This window comes from Danio rerio, chromosome 19, assembly GCF_049306965.1.
Source record: "Danio rerio strain Tuebingen ecotype United States chromosome 19, GRCz12tu, whole genome shotgun sequence".
Lineage (NCBI taxonomy): Eukaryota > Metazoa > Chordata > Actinopteri > Cypriniformes > Danionidae > Danio > Danio rerio.
In genome coordinates this window covers 5,677,501-5,695,000 of record NC_133194.1, presented here as the reverse complement: position 1 = coordinate 5,695,000, position 17,500 = coordinate 5,677,501, and the positions used below count along the sequence as shown (strand labels likewise).

General features: G+C 32.7%; 2 protein-coding genes across 7 annotated transcripts in view; one reads left to right on the top strand and one right to left on the bottom strand.

Moving 5' to 3' along the window:
- st3gal1l2 (ST3 beta-galactoside alpha-2,3-sialyltransferase 1, like 2) overlaps window positions 1-10,936 on the bottom strand; it is a 13,257-nt gene extending 2,321 nt beyond the window's left edge. The window contains exons 1-6 of one of the 2 annotated variants that reach the window (XM_073931417.1): window positions 10,755-10,936; window positions 7,170-7,436; window positions 6,791-6,984; window positions 5,451-5,634; window positions 4,212-4,257; window positions 428-547 (exon numbers count right to left, since the gene is read on the bottom strand). In XM_073931417.1, the coding sequence (XP_073787518.1) occupies window positions 428-547; window positions 4,212-4,257; window positions 5,451-5,623 (339 nt within the window). In that variant the 5' untranslated portion in view covers window positions 5,624-5,634; window positions 6,791-6,984; window positions 7,170-7,436; window positions 10,755-10,936. The remainder of the gene's footprint in view (window positions 1-427; window positions 548-4,211; window positions 4,258-5,450; window positions 5,635-6,790; window positions 6,985-7,169; window positions 7,437-10,754) is intronic. The other variant, XM_002667836.7, reaches the window with a different exon arrangement.
- The window catches only part of LOC100334439 (CMP-N-acetylneuraminate-beta-galactosamide-alpha-2,3-sialyltransferase 2), a 21,747-nt gene continuing 15,130 nt past the window's right edge, over window positions 10,884-17,500 (top strand). For 4 of the 5 annotated variants that reach the window (XM_073931407.1, XM_073931405.1, XM_073931406.1 and 1 more), the window contains exons 1-2: window positions 12,468-12,504; window positions 15,315-15,412. The gene's annotated coding sequence lies outside the window, so the exon portion shown is untranslated. Of the gene's footprint in view, window positions 10,988-12,467; window positions 12,505-15,314; window positions 15,413-17,500 lie in introns of those variants that run through there. The other variant, XM_002667767.7, reaches the window with a different exon arrangement.

Sequence of the window (17,500 nt, the reverse complement as noted above, 5' to 3'; positions counted from 1 at the left end):
CGCCAAACAGTCAAAAACTGTGGCATGAAAGACAACTAGATACATAATAATATGTATATAAATATATGTATGTGAGGGTCAAGGCGATTTAAAGTTCCCGGATGAGTTTGGGGTATTTAGCGGTTGTTATCTTGGAATAACGTACCTTGTAATGTCAGTCACAAAATGAGTCAAAAACTGCAGGGATAGACAAGCGTATAAATATGGATTTTAACGTATAGACGGACAGTGATTCAAAGAATTCAGATGGTCCCGTGTTATTAATTTCTGTGGTTGTTATCTGGGAATAACATTTGTTGGAGTGTCATGACTGACCAATCAGAAACAAGTATTCAGCCATGTAATAAGTCCAAATAACATGTCTTGGAATGTCCTCAAGTATTTCTGAGAGACGAAATAATGTAACAATAGTATAAGTGTGATTCACCTGGTCGCAGATGTGCAGGGCAAATATAATGGCGAGGAAGCCCGTGGATGGATATTTGCCATGTTTCACCAACCAAATCTCATGAACATACTTAATAAAAGCAGGATGCAAAATCATCACCTATGGGAACAATACATATAAATCACACACTTTTAGGAGCATTAAACCCTTGTTTTGCATTTATTAGAATTACATAAATTTCACCAAACTAAACTAAAAACCGCCTTAAATTGATTTGCTGCTAATTTACTAACCCTCAGGCTATTCGAGATAAACCAGTGACGTTTATTACATCGTTAGGATGTGCATGTCCTGTTATCCATTCAAAAATTGAGTTATTCATTCATTGATTTTCTTTTCAGCTTAGTCCCTTTATTCATCAGGGGTCGCCACAGCGGAATGAACCGACAAAATTGAGTTATATTAAAGAGAAATATATATAAAAAAACAATAACAAGTTATGTGTTCGCATGTTGTAAATTTCTTAAACAAGTCAATCGTTTAACTTCGTAAGCCCTCATTGTACTGTTAGGATGTTGTTTTGACATTCAAAGTTCTGCATTGATAAACTGATTCATTGGATTTACCAAATTTTTTTAAGTTTAGTGGTTGCAAACAATTTATATAGGCTTAATATAGATAAATTAGTAAAAAGAATTAAATTAACTTAATCTGTTAAACGATATGTTTGTATGGATTTCTAAAAAGCACAAATGAAGCTAAGTGGGCGTGGCCAACCGTTGACATTTTGTTCATGCCTCATCACGCTGACCGGGGGTGACCAAACAACGGAAAAGAGGCGGAGCTGCAGATGCCTGCTAGCTTTTGCTTAGATAGACTTTTCTTTGGGTGAAACGCTTAACAGTTTTGCCAACTTACCAATTTTGTTGCTAGATTTAGCAACTTTTCATACTACCCCAGCAACTTTTTTAAAAAAAAAGCACCTAGCAACAAATTTAGCAATTTTAAACATTCTTTTGGCTACTTTTAGCAATTTTTCAAAAGAGCAGTGGCTGCAGGCTTCACTCAGTAGAGTAAATTGCTAGCTCAGATTGTTTTTCATAACTGTAACTTATTGATAAGTGTTAACATGTATATTTGTTGGTAATTTATGTAGCAATAAATTCCAATAATGCTACAATTGTTGTCACTTTCACAAATGTGTTAATTTTACAAGTTAAAAAGAGTAAATACACAAGCTGTTATTGTTTAAAAGGATGTAACTGTTCATTTTCAGTCGTATATTTTAAAAAAAATTCTTATCAAAAAGTGTTTGTATTACTTTTACAAATAGTCAACTCCATTTTATACAAATCTAAATGGACATATTTCAAATAATATTTTTGGTGAGATGGCCAGTCAATTTGAGAAAACAGTTATTTTGTATACTACAAGGTGAAGTTTTGAATTGTGATCACGCAATGACGTCATCGCGCAACGTAATATGTTATTATTAAGAACTTATTTATTGTGCATCTGGATGTAATGTTTTTATATAATAGAATACACTGCTCCTCAGAGATTAGATGGGCTTACACTTGTCAGATACTACGTGATGACGTCACTGATATGCAAATTAGTGCATGACGTCATCTGTCAACATTTAGCTAATTTTCGGGCAGGGTTTAGCTACTTTTCATTGGAAATAGTTGGCAACACTGCCGCTTAATACTTTATTACCTGCGACTCGTCTGTGTTCTGACCACATGTGCTTGGTTGTGCTCTATATAAATAAAGTGTTTAGTTTTTTAAAAACACTGGTGTAATACATTTCACTAAGCATTATTCTTATGACGTTTTTCTACATTATGAAAGCGGAAATTACTTCCAAACACTTTAAATAAACTAGTCTGTGTTAGTAAATGCAAGGCTATTAATGAAATCCAGGCATGACACTGTATGACTGATTTCAGGTGACTGTTCTAGAGCCTACACCTAATCAATCTGTCAGATTCTGGAGTGCATTACAGATCTAAAGAAAATCATAAATGATCCTAAATAAAACAAATACGGTAATAGAGATGGTTATAATTGTGTAATATCACTCACCTGGGAAATGAAGGCAATTCGAACAGTTTGTGAGCACAATTAACTGCACACAGCATGTCATATCATCTGATAATTGTAGGAAATAATCCCAAAAAGGCAACTGACTGTGTAAAGCCACATAAAACAAAAATACAATGTATATACCGAGTTCAGCAGCTCATCAGCTGGAATCAGCTGAGGTGAAGTGACTGCAACCTGCGAGACACATAGATATATACACTATATATCCCACACGGACCCTGAGCATACGTCATTAGCGCCGCCATATTTGTACAGTGCTCCCAGGATAAATGCCATTCAACCGCACTAGTCAAGACTGTTACATCAAGATGCTGGACTTTAGCGCTGTCTACGGGTGTAATAATGAGCAAACAAAGAAAACAAAGCACAAAGGCAGAACATTTCATAGGTAAGATTTAGTTTTTTACGTTTTCATATGTTATGAACTTTTGTGCTAAACAGGTAACGTTATTTATCACTTACTGCATTCACCATTAGTCAAAGTAGCTCCAACTCGCACTAAATACTCGGCTTATGCTAGTTTTGTCGAATAAAATCAGCAAACAATGGCAAAGAAATATGACAACGAGATGCTGCTGTGCTAGAAACTTCTATTTTTGTTGGCTAAGTGAACGAGTCGTTCATAACGGAGATTCATTCACAAACAAATCGCTCCCTCCGTTAGTATGAGAAGTGAAAGCAGGAGAGGAGGTGTGTTTCAGGACTGGGATTAGATCAGATTTAACAAGGAGGGTGGATAGTACATTATACATAAAAACACAAGCTTTTTGTCAGGAATGCCTGTGCGGGCACTGATCCATCAATGTAGAAAAGTGATGTAAAATTATAAGTTTCATAATATATATATATATATATATATATATATATATATATATATATATATATATATATATATATAATGCATCCTGACCTCCGGGAAAAATACCGATCATAGATATATGTGTATATGTGTATTTTTCTGGCTGTGGATGGCCACAGTCCTCCACTGCAGCTTGGTCCCGCATTAATTTCAAAGGAGCGCTACCCTGTACTAAAATGGCGGCTCTATTGACACATTCCTTCTAATAGACAACAACAGGGTAGGCGACATCTAATGTATATATCTATGAGCAAGACCAAGCTGTCACTCAAGTGGCCACACCCTTAATTATGCAGACTTAATATAAAGTAAATAGATGAGTTTTGAAATTCACCCCCCCCCCTCACAGTTGTCATGAAGGGTAATATTAGCTATATGAACCAAAATCGTTCTTTGTACCAGGCTGTGAACACCTTTTTTGTGCTGTAAAGTTGGCCATTTTCACAGTGGGCTCTATAATAATTTGCTCTATTAAGGAGCCAAGACCAGCGGAAATGTGATGAATTACAGTTTTAGTTACTTCCGTATTAGCTTCACAAAGGAGAGCGGGAGGTTGCCGCTTGGTTGAGACAACATGAAGGAATATTGTGGAATTGTTAATAGTCTTAGGGCAGTTTTGAAAAATGCTGTAGTCATGTCACCTGTGTCTGGCAAAAAGTATAAAGTACTTTTTTTTTTTTATCCTGACACTCTTCAAGCTCTTTGTGTTATGTCTCCCCTACACAGCCATCTTATCTAGATATTAAATCAGCACTATTTTTATTATTCATGGGAACATTACAGCAGTCAAGGCTGGTATTTACTCATAAAAGGTGATTAGAGCCTCGTATCAGCGTGTCAAACTCAGTCACTCACCTTATGTCTGTTGGCATTTATGCTGGCCCGTACTTTTTTGTAAGTTCTGTTAAAGACAAGAAAAGGAGAAATTAAAACACAAGGGAATATAAGATGTCACAAATTTAAGACACTTTGGCGCAGTAGGTAGTGCTGTCGCCTCACAGCAAAAAGGTCGCTGGTTCAAGCCTAGGCTGGGAGAGTTGGCATTTCGGAGTTCCCCTTTTTCAGATGAGACGCTAAACTGAGGTCTCGACTCTCTGTGGTCGTTAAAAATCCCAGGATGTCCTTCGAAAAGAGAAGGGGTTTAACCCCGGCATCCTTGCCAATTCTGCCCACTGGCCTCTGTCCATCATGGCCTCCTTACCCTCCCCATATCATAACTGGCTTCATGTCCTCTCCACCAATCAGCTGGTGAGCGGTCTGGCGCAAAATGGCTGCCGTCACTTCATCCAGGTGGTGTCGGATGAGGAGATTTCCCCACTATGTGTAAACCGCTCTGAGTGCCCAGAAAAACACTATAAAAATGTAAGGAATTATTATTATTATTATTATTATTATATGTGGAGTTTGCATGTTCTCCCCGTGTTCATGTAGTTTCCTCCGGGTACTTCGGTTTCCCCCACAAGTCCAAAGACGTGGTACAGGTGAATTGCTAAGCTAATATGTCCGCAGTGTGTGTGTGTATGGGTTGATGGGTTGCAGCTGGAAGGGCATCCGCTACGAAAAACATATGCTGCATAAGTTGGCGGTTCATTCCGCTGTGGCGACCCCAGATTAATAAAGGGACTAAGCCGAAAAGAAAACGAATGAATGAATGAAAATTAAGACAAAGAATTTTGTTGGTCGTCTTTTGTTATTCTGGAACCACCTTTGATATTGTGAAAAACAAACAAAACATTGATTCAAAATTGTATGGCAAACTTTTTTTTTTGTGGTTGCTGAGTTGACTCAACTTGAATGGAGTCAACTACAGTACCTGGGTTAAAAGTTAAATCAACTCAAAAGAGCTGTGCAGTAGGTTACCTACAAATGTTATTAGTTTAACTGAGATGTTTATATGTCCGTACTGCACTTTAACGAGGCCACTAAACTCCTCATGTCTTAATTCCAATTCTGTTTAGTTGATTATGACTTTAGTCGGATTAAGGTCATCAAAAATATCTGTTCACATGGTAGACTCTTAATCAGAATATTGTCGTAATGGTATTAAAATCAGAGTATTGGTGTACATAAACATACTCAATGATTAGTTCTCACCGTGTGATGTTCTTCGTGGTGAAGGAACTAATGAGCCACTCTATGTCCAGGACTTTGAATGGGGAAAGCACCAGGTAGGTGGAGTTGTCGAAATCCACAGCGCTCTCAGGATAGATAAACCGATGAGTGGTCTTAGACCCCACATCGTCCTCGTAGCCTTTTGTTGGGCCCATGTTTATCCTAACTTGAAAAAGCATGACTGGGTCAAGAAGCATGTGAAAGACGGGAGCAAATACAGTTGACGTCAAGGTGAATTTTTGTTTTCTTTTTCAAGCATTTCCCATATGATGTTTAACAGAGCAAGAAATTTCACACAGTATTTCCGATAATAATTTTTCTTCTGGAGAAAGTCTTATTGGTTTTATTTCTAGAATTTTTAAAAACTGTTTTAAGGTCAAAATTATTAGCCTGCTTAAGCTATTTTTTCAATTGTCTACAGATCCAATTACCCTAACTTCCCTAATTAATCTAGTGTTGGGGAATTTATTTGTTTTTGTCTTTTTGACTTTTTATTAAATAAGTGTAGCTGTATGATAGACATTACAACACGCCGTCCAGGTGGTCTCGCCGGTATTAAATGAACAAGCTGTCCTGGTTTTTAATTAAAAAGTGCAATTATTTCCTCGCTGTTAAAAGAGTCTGCAAGTTCGTGTTCCATGGATGCAGCAATGTTGTTATGGCATTTGGACATCGATGAGGCTAAGCGTGTCTTTATTCGCTTTATTCGATGCGCAGCAGGAAAAAAAGTTTCAGCAGTGCATGTAGTCGCTGGTAGTTCTCTCCCGGATTAGATCGATTTATTTTTATTTCAGTTAATGACAATTACTTTACATTTTAGTTTTTGTTTTTTCGTTCGTTTTCGTTAACTAATAACCTTGGTTCAGAATGATGGAATTTACCTTCTATGTGCGATTTGATTGGACAGGAATCACAGGTCTGATTTTTCTAATCCCGATAGACAGGACAAAATAAAGTAGTGGCTGCATGTTGAAGGAAAGTAGTGGAGTAAAAGTACCGATACAGCACTAAAAATGTCATGGGAGAGTAAAAACTACTTAGTAAACTACAGTTTCTGAGAAAAACTACGCAATTACAGTAATTTGTGTATTTGTACTTTGTTACTTTACACCACTGAATGTAGAGACACATTTGTGTGTCCAAATGTAAATAAATTCATTTTTTACGAATCAAATAAGCTATCTGATCGGAAAAAATAAACGCGTGAAGCGACCAGGAGTAAACAAGCCCACAAAGATACCGAACCAAATGTTTTTAATCATGTCTCGGAAATCAAGAGTTGAAGAGTATCAGAAAAAATTGTTATTCATGTCATTCTTTACCTGATGACAAAGTTATGAGCGTCTATGAGACGTCCATAACGGGATCCTTTAAGGTTGCCGGAGTTTCCGATTATAGCACAAGTCCTGCAGCGGTTTGGACTCGCGTTTGTGTATCGTGTTTTATCGGGAAACAGAGAAAACATCTTTTCCACCACCGCTCTGTAGTCGCTGTCCTTCTTATTTTTCTGAAGCCCCTGCAAATGCCATGCAAAAGAGACTTGAATAAAGAGTAGATAGATCTTTTTATTTATATATATATATATATATATATATATATATATATATATATATATATATATATATATATATATATATATATATATATATATATATATATATATATATATATATATATATATATATTTATCACAATATATACCTTCCAGTACTTGTAGACGTCTTTATTAAGCACATAGTTTCCCCGGGTGAGCAGTAGTTGAATAGAGGGGTCAAAGAGTTCATTAAACCAGGTACTGTGGCTTTTCTCTCTGACACAGTCTTTGCATGCACAGCATCTTTCCGATGGATCTGTGGGGGGTTGAAAAACCAGGTGCATGCAAAGGATGATCACACAGATGACGACTGTCACATATTGACCCCGGCGGTGTGTTATATTTAACACCTGCATCTTTGCTCCTCTGCTCTTCTGTCAAATAAAAGTTGTACAAAACACACTTAAGATGAATTATATATATGCACTTGAAGTCAGAATTATTAGAATTATTATTATTGAATTATTAGCCCCCCCCGGTCATATTTTTCCTCAATTTCTGTTTAACGGAGAGCAGATTTTTTCAACACATTTCTAAACATAATAGTTTTAATAACTCATTTCTAATAACTAATTAATTTAATCTTAGCCATGATGAGTAAATAATATTTGACTAGATATTTTTCAAGACACTTCTATACAGCTTAAAGTGACATTTAAAGGCTTAACTGGGTAAATTAGATTACAGGTTGGAGTAATTAGGTTTGTTCTGTAGACTATCGAAAAATAATTCGCTTAAAGGGGCTAATAATATTGGTCTTAAAATAGATAAAAAAAAAAAGCTTTTATTCTTGCCAAAAAAAAAAGACTTTCTCCAGAAGAAAAAATATTATCAGACATACCGTGAATACATCCTTGCTCTGTTAAACATCATTTGGTAAATATTTAAAAAAGAAAAACAAAATAATTTATATTAACTCTTTTATAATTTATATTAACACGCATGCACACACACAGTGTTAAGCATAACTGAGTAAATATTTTTAATCAATTTCTAAGTTAATGTAAACAAAACAGATTTAATAAACAGATATATTTATAAAAATGTGATTTTAGTCACTGAACTTGTTTAGAAATAGAAAGTTTATACATTTAAATTCAAGCATACTATTGCAACAAAACAATTACGAACTACAAAACTATGTTTTACTTTTTGTTTCTCTTGATTTGTCATCTTTGTAAACATTTTATTTAATATTTTTCTCTAATATATATTTAGATGTACTAATCATCAGTTCCAGATTTGGCTTCAGTATACTGACTAATCTAATGTCTATGCACAAATATAACATTGTATAGCTATTAAAAATACGAATTGAAACGAGAGATTTGTGAGGGGTAAATTTATATATGCTGAGCACTGTATAATACAAATTATATTTAAATATAAATAAATAAATATATATATTACATTTCTTTAGTCTTATTTGTATATTTTATGTACACTTTGCATGTTTGTTTATGCACACATACATATATACAAACATTTGTAGCCCAAATTTATCTTAGGGAGAAATATTAAATCAAATTTAAAAAAATAGCAAAAATCAAGAGAAACAATATATATATATATATATATATATATATATATATATATATATATATATATATATATATATATATATATATATATATATATATATATATATATATATATAAAAATATTGTTGAAATGTTGTAGTTTGTAATTTTTTTTTGCAATACTATGCATGAATTTAAATGTATTATCTTTCCATTTCTAAACATGTTCTGTGAATAAAAAAATTAATAAATATATTTGTTAAATAAATCTGTTTTGTTCAAATGCACCAAAATATATTACTCATATTCACTGAGAAAAGGATAAAAATATTCATTTTCAAAATGGAGTGTACTCATATGCTGAGCACTGTATATACATAATGCATTATGCACAATAATATCATTTGACAGCACTAGAAATTTGAGCATATTTATAAAACCAGTCACTGTTACAATTCATTATTTAACATTTTAAATCAATAAATTATTTGGTTGAAATAATATTTAATGCATTGAATCTGCTGAAATGATATAAGCCACAAATCTATTTGTATCTCTTTTGTACCTTAAGCACAAACTGCACTGTAATTGCACAGGGCGTAAAGAGAGACAGAATCAAAGTTCATCACACATTGCTCTTATACTAGCTGAGATAAATAAGGTTACAGGCATGGTTTCACGCACGCAATCAGTAACACTCAACCATTGCAGTTAATCTGTATTATTATTATCAATTTAATAATATAGGATGCAGCATAAAACTCTAATGCATATCACTGATTAGGAAAAACTAAATACATTTTTAAGCATCAAATAATCATGTGGATTATTGCCCCTTCTTTTTATTTCCCCCCCTAATTTCTGTTTATTGGAGAACAGATTCTCTCAACACATTTCTAAACATAATAGTTTTAATAACTCATCTCTAATAACTGATTTATTTTATCTTTGCCATGATGACAGTAAATAATATTTGACTAGATATTGTTCAAGATACTTACAGCCTAAAGCTCATAAGGGCTAATAAAATAATAATAAGTCCCTAAAATGGTGTTTAAAAATTAACAAACTGCTTTTATTCTAGCCAAAATAAAACAAATAAGACTTTCTCCAGAAGAAAAAATATTATCAGACATACTGTGAAAATGTCTTTGCTCTGTTAAACATCATTTGGGAAATATAACATTTTTTTAAAAAATAATAATAATCAAAGGGGGGCTAATAATTCTGACTTCATCTGTATTTATTTAACTTACACTGTACAGTACCCCAAGTTTCTCTCTTATATTCAACACACAAAAAAAGATATTTAAATAAATGTTGGTAGCCAGAATCCATTGGGAACACTAGTATTTTTTCTAAAGTCAGATCGTATATTGTGTTCAACAGAAAAATAAAGCTTATTAAGGTGTAAAATGAATGTTTTGAGCTTAAACACTGTGAAACACAGCTCAATACACTGTAAAAATAAAGTCTTACTGCCTTACATTTTTAGCTGAATCAAATACATTTTCTAGTCATCTCAACTTACATCAGTCACACTGACTAAAATATTATGTTAAGTTTAATATAAGTTTAAAAAATGAGTTGAAACTTGATTAACATAACTAAAATCAGTTAAAGTAATGTATTTGTGTCATAGTGAAGTGTAATACATACAATGTTGTCATACATACAGTGTAAAAAGAGTGAGTAAATGCTCAATATGGGTGAACTATCCCTTTAACAGGTGTTTTACTGTAGCCTATACCTGATTTACATTTATTTTACATCCTTTTTCACAGCCTAAGCTACTTCATGCATCATGACAACAAGAGTCAGTCCATGTAATCTGCTGTTTGTCTTACATGACGTTATCTGGAATTGATTTGCTCGATAAATTAATGTTTTAATAACAGTATAATTTAACTACAGTTTAACGTTATTTTAATTGTTGTTTTAAATTAATATACACTACAGATGCTGCTAATATGTATATTTACAGCCCGAGTTGAATTCGCTGGCTAGTGTCTTCATGAGCTCTACAACTAGTCGACTACATGTAAAATGGCTCAGTTGAATGCAAACAGCGTCAGTTGGAGATAGATTAAGCTTCATCTTACACATTATTTTTTTATTCCAAAAATGAGGTGATTTTATTTTTGAGAGAAGTGCAAATGGATTCAAACGTACCTGAACGATCCCATCTGTTTGCAAACCCAGGGTTACTGAGAAAGCCCCACCTGTGAGGGTTGTTCTTCCAGCTGACCTTTGCTCCTGGAGTATTTTCTTTTACATGTCTGGTTCATAAAGCACGCCCATGAAAATCGGTGGTGTTTTCCATATGTCTTTGAGCTTTTCCATACGGCACCGTCCTGAAAATTGTGGGTATTTAACGTTTTATTGGATTTTTCGTTATAAATAAGGTATGGTTTTATTACAGTAAATTTGTTGCTATCTAATTGCTTTTTTATATTCAGCACTGATTCATAAATGGCTATTTTTACATGCTTTAGGCTTTTACAAACCTGTGTAGCTCAAACCTTAAATTTTTTCCAGTTTGTGGTTATTTAATGTTACGTTGCCAGTTATGAAAAGAAAATGCTAAAAGATATATTTAACTGATTTGAGAGCAGTTCGAGGCGACATTGATCAGCACTGTCGCCTCACAGCAAGAAGGTCGCTGGTTCGTGTCCCAGCTGGGCCAGTTGGCATTTCTGTGTGGAGCTTGCATGTTCTCCCCATGTTGGCGTGGGTTTCCTCTGGGTGCTGCGTTTACCCCACAGTCCGAAGATATGCTCTATAGGGGAATTTGATAAACTAAATTGTGTATGTGTGGAAATGTGAGAGTGTATAGGTGTTTCTCAGTACTGGGTTTCTGCTGGAAGGGCATCCGCTGTGTAAAACATATGATGGATAAGTTGGCGGTTCATTCTGCTGTGATGCTTTAATTAACCGAATTAGATGGTAAAATATGAAGGACAAAACCTATATAATAATAATAATATATATATATATATATATATATATATATATATATATATATATATATATATATATATATATATATATATATATATATATATATATATATATTATTTATGCAGGAATTTGTAGATTTATATGTAAATTTGTTTATTTATTGTTTTATTTTTGCAGGAATATGTGAATTTATTAATTTATTTGCATATTTTTTATTTATTGCTTTATTTATGCAGAAATTTGTGTATTTCTTTATTGTTTTATTTGCTGGAATTTATGTATTTCTTTATTTATTCATTGATTTGCATATTTATTTATTTATTGTTTTATTTATACAGGAGTTTTGTAAATTTATTTACACATTTATTTATTTATTTATTTATTTATTGTTTTATTTATGCAAGAATTTGTGTATTTATTTATTTATTTGCATATTTATTTATTTATTGTTTTATTTATGCAGGAATTTGTGTATTTATTTATTCATTGATTTGCATATTTATTTATTTATTGTCTTATTTATACAGGAATTTGTAGATTTATATACACATTTATTTATTTATTGTTTTATTTATGTAAACATTTGTGTATTTATTTATTTATTTATTTGCTTATTTATTTATTTATTGTCTTATTTATGCAGGAATTTGTGTATTTATTCATTTATTTGCGTATTTTATTTATTTATTTATTTATTTATTTATTTATTTATTTATTTATTTATTTATAGCAACAATGCCAAGTGGTAAGAAAAGGGGGTGTATAAAACTCGGTCCTGGAGGGCCGGTGTGGCGCTGAGTTTAGCTCCAACTTTCTTCACCGCTCAGCCAGTAAGTTTAGTATATCTAGCAGGAGCTTGATTAGCTGTTCAGGTGTGTTTAATTAGGATTGAAGCTAAACTCTCCAGGACACCGGTCATCCACTACCGAGTTTGGACACCACAGCATGGCTGCACACGGAAGTAAGGAGATGCACAAATTAGTATTATCTGTCATTATTACGAATTTTTACCACAAACACGCACATGCTTCAATACATTTATAACCGCGTTCATGTTTTACCGTCATGCTTTAAAAACAATCGCTAAAATAAAAACCGCTAGCTTTTGCTAACAATAATCCATAACAAACTCATGTGCACCCCTTTACAGTCTGTTAGGGGAAGGGGTTCGGGTACAAAAATAGAATTGGGATTGTGCCTAAACCGAAGGGAAAATGAACGAATGAATGAAAGATATATATTTTTGGTTTTAATCACGTGTTCTCCCCGTGTTCGCGTGGGTTTCCTCCGGGTGCTCCAGCAGTTTACCCCACAGTCCAAACACATGCGGTACAGGTGAATTGGGTAGGCTAAATTGTCCATAGTTTATGAGTCTATATGGATGTTTCCCAGAAATAAGTTAAAGCTGGAAGGCCATCCGCAGCGTAAAACATGTGCTGGATAAATTGGCGGTTCATTCTGCTGTGGCGACCCCAGATTAATAAAGGGACTAAGCCGAAAAGAAAATGAATGAATGAATGTTTTTAACCCTGTAAGACCTGACATATAAAAAAAAAATAGACAGAAAATTCTAATGTCTGGAACTGAGATGTTTATTAAACCATCTTGCATAATAATAATAATAATAATAATAATAATAATAATAATGATAATAATAATAATAATAATAATAAATAAAATATTTGCCATATAATTTTTTTTTCATTTATTTTGCATCACATTTGATAAACCAGGCGTTTGTGCAACTTTTTGCTCAAAACAATGATAATTTTAATTACAAAAAAGTTTGCCCTTAACATTTTGACAAAAGAGAACATTTCAGGCAGTTTATGTCTTCATTTATTTTTTACATTAAGCATTTTACAGTGTTTTATTTCTCTTTGTGGTACAGTAGGCGTAATAGTAGTTTCAGTTCTTGTTCAGGCAAAGATGCACTTTACCTTTACACAGTACACAGAAGTGGCAAGGCATTGCTGGTGCAGTGTTTTCACTCTGTCAGGTTTCTCCATGTTGGAAAATAATCAGGGTCATGCCTTTAAACATTAAAAGGCGCACCGCAGCATGACCTTTTATAGGGTGCATGTTCATGTACATGCCTAGGACTTTCTCAATCTCTATGGCATCTGTGTTTATAGACATGCCATCTTTGAATATACTGTACAGGTTTATTTGTTCTCCAGTGTCCTGTAGCATTTCATCAGAGGCCAACTATTTTAATATTGTACATATACAGAGTCCATAATAATAGATGGCAATTACAGTGCCATATAGCAGTTAAGGGAAGATGATGAGGAGGGATGGAGTCCTTGGGCTATGTATGATGATGATGATGATGATCATTCAGACAGCTGTGATGAGGAAGATTATCAAGAAAAAAAAGTTTAGTCCGGAAAAGAAGATGAGGTCCCAACAATACAAACACAGGACACAGTCAGAAAGCAGTCGGTCTGAGTCCTCTGTGCCTTCCTCAGCAGATGCAATGAACTCAACAAATGTACCATGATATTGTATTTCCATCTTTTCTTTTTGCATCGCCATTTGCTGACTGCTTTCTGACTGTGTTTGTGCAGTTGGGACCTTCTGTGCTTGTCTGGACTACACTTTCTTCATGATAATCTTCCTCATCACTGCTGTCTGAATGACCATCATCATGCATGGCCCGAGGAGTACATCCCTCCTCCTCATCCTCCCCTAACTACTCTCTCTCACTTCAATTGTCATATAGACTATTATGCTGATGACATTACCAAGACACTTTAATTTTTCTATCATTTTCCTCTATTGTTTTGACATCTAAAAATACACACAAATTGATTAATGTAGTTTATAGATTATGAATTGTTGTAAAAATATCCACAATGTATTTTAAAATGGTGTTTCAATTACCAATTATAATAATTTAATAATTCATTTATTTTATTTGTAAATGCCGAATTTCTAGACACCCAAGGTCGCCTTACAGTACGCATCAACAGACATGCTAAAACAAATTAAACATTACTAAAAACAATCATTGACCAAACAAGTTAAAACACAATAGCGAATATAAAAGAACATAATAAAAACATGATAAATAGATTGTTAAAGAAAAGCCTGCTTAAAAAGAGGGGAAAACTGTGCTGTTATCAATGTCTATAGTGAAATTATCAGTCCAAAAACAGTGTTAGTGTTGCATTATATTGACTACATTACAAAAAAGTGACATGTTTATTCGGAAATAAAGCTCATTATATACCTGTTGTATCAAATGTGATGCATGCATTTAAAAACAATTTATTTGCAACAAAATAAATTAATTATGCATCGTTTCAATCGAGAAAAACTTTAATAAAGTTAGTAACCCTATACATTTTATCTTTACTATAACAACTTGAAATTAAATAGCTTTTAGCCAAAAAGCATCTGAGTAATTCAAAAAGGCCTTCCATGGCCTGCAGTGTCAAGAACATCCACAAGGGGGAGAATACAAGCAACACATCATTGCAACAGGTTTTTAATCAAAATATTGATCAGGTTGATATTATACAGGTCTTAGAAACTCGTGTATTAAATATGATACATGCGGCTCAAACATCAAACTTTTTTCCATTTTCTCCAAGGTTTTTGATGGTGATTTTAAAAAGTACATCATTGAAATGTTATCACTCTAAATAAATGTTTTTTTAAATAATAAAAAAATAAATAAAAACTCAACGTACACGTCACTGATTTAAAAGAGAGATCAGAGTGGGTTGTTTGCTGTACAGGGCTAACCAGTTTCTCTGTTCTTAGAAAGACAGTGAAATCCTCCCACACAATCAGTTCTGGGTTTGACAGGCATGCAGGCATCACTCGATTACAGTCAGGAGACTTTAATTTAGACAAAAAATGTAAGTAAACTGTAAATTGTTCTTTTTTATTTCTGTGTGTCGATTACAGATGCTTTGTTCATCATTTGTTCAAGTTAGTTTTGATTCAGTGATGATGTTTGTGGTTAAAACTTGTTGTATAACCTTTATTTGATCAGAATCAGAATGAGCTTTGCTTGTCAAGTGTGAACAAACACATGGAATTTTTTTGTGGATTAGAAATCAATGATAAATTTATAAATGCACACACACACACACATATATATATATATATATATATATATATATATATATATATATATATTAGATGTGTATATATTATACACTCTCAGAAAAAGTAGTGCAATGTTGTATCAAAGAAGGTTTCAAACCTTTGTCACTGAGGCAGTACATTTTTATGGAACAGAATTGTATCATAAGGCAAAGAAACACATTTGTACCATTGCAGTTTGTACTTTTTAGGGACATGATTTGTACCATGGGAAACCAAAATGTACCGTTGGTCTTTAAAACCTGCACATACCATATCGTACCTTCATTAAATGTAGAAATCTGATACACGAAGGTACCACTACACACTTTGTACCTTAACAGTGTCAAATGTGTTCTCTCACAAACTATTAAAAGGCATTTTTCTGTATTCAGAATGGGTCAGTTTATTTGCAGTTAATGTAAAACATCAAATATTTTAAACAATTTTTAAAAAAAGTTTATTTTTGTGTAAATGCACTTTTTCTATTTACAATAAAGAAAAAAATACTTCAACATCAATCAAAAGATCTATTTTTTTATTAAACATTTCACAACACTTTTTACAAAAATGTTTCAGAAACACATTCTCCCATCTACAATACTAAACTTTTTTTTTTTTCTAATTTCCTCACAGTATCATTATTAAGTTCATTTAATTTGCTTTATTTTAAAATAGAAATGTAATTATGCACAAGTATTGAGATATGCACAATGTTTGATTAGTTTTACAATAGTGAAATGTCTGTATGAACACTTTGCATATACAGCACTGTTGTCAGCTAGTGGAAAGCCAACGCCACGGATATTAATAATGAAAACATATAGATATCAATAATGAAAATGTATTTATTACAAAATAATTATTAAAAATGCCTTAAATGTTTACAATGACTATAGTTTTGTTTTATTGAACTTAATAATTAATGAATTTCTTTAAACATATGCTTTTAAATGATGATTCATGTTTTAATATGTATATTATTCATAAAATCACTTTACCTTTCCAGTCATATTTATTTTCATAAATATTATAATAAAGTTGTCCAACACTTATGTACCTTTTATATGAGAACAATTCGTCACCTTAGATTATAATAATAAGGTTCTATCTGCGTTCTGAATGACTGTGAGATATTGAGCTTCAAAGTTTTTGTATTCCATATAGCAAACGGTATGTGTGTTGCATTTGTTGTTTTAAATAAAAAGTCCTAATGTAAACAACTTGTATAAAAACATCCCATAATGTAAATAAGTTGTCATTTAATGAAAATCTGTCAATAACTTAATTTTGACAAAAATATCAGATAGAACCTTGTAATTCTAAGGTGACGATTTGTGTACTGTCATTTTTACCATAAAGGGTACAGAATAGTATCATAAGAGGTCTTTTCTGAACTATATAAGGTTCAACTTTTACAAAGGTACAACACTGTTCCTCAAGGAACATTATTTGTACCACCCTGTACCTTTTTTCTGATAGTGTATATACATCTAAATCAATCCTGTGCGATTTATTTTCATGTAAATCTATTTCAAGCATTCAGGTTTTTCATCTTACGTTGTAAAGTTCTACCATTAATAAGTTTATGAATGTTTATGGTTTAACACACCTTAAAGACTTGCTTTAGAAATGTCAAATGCTCATTAAAAGTACTCTGGTCATGTTTTTACACCTTAAGAAGATGTGAACATTTAATTGTATTTAAAGAGCTCCTATTATGCATAATAATAGGTCATATTTTGGTTTTGGGGATCTCCAACAATATTAATATGCATGCATTCATTGTCTTATAATTTGCATTTATTTTTACCGAATTACTAGGGCCAGATTGAATCTGCTAAATTTTTTTGGTAATT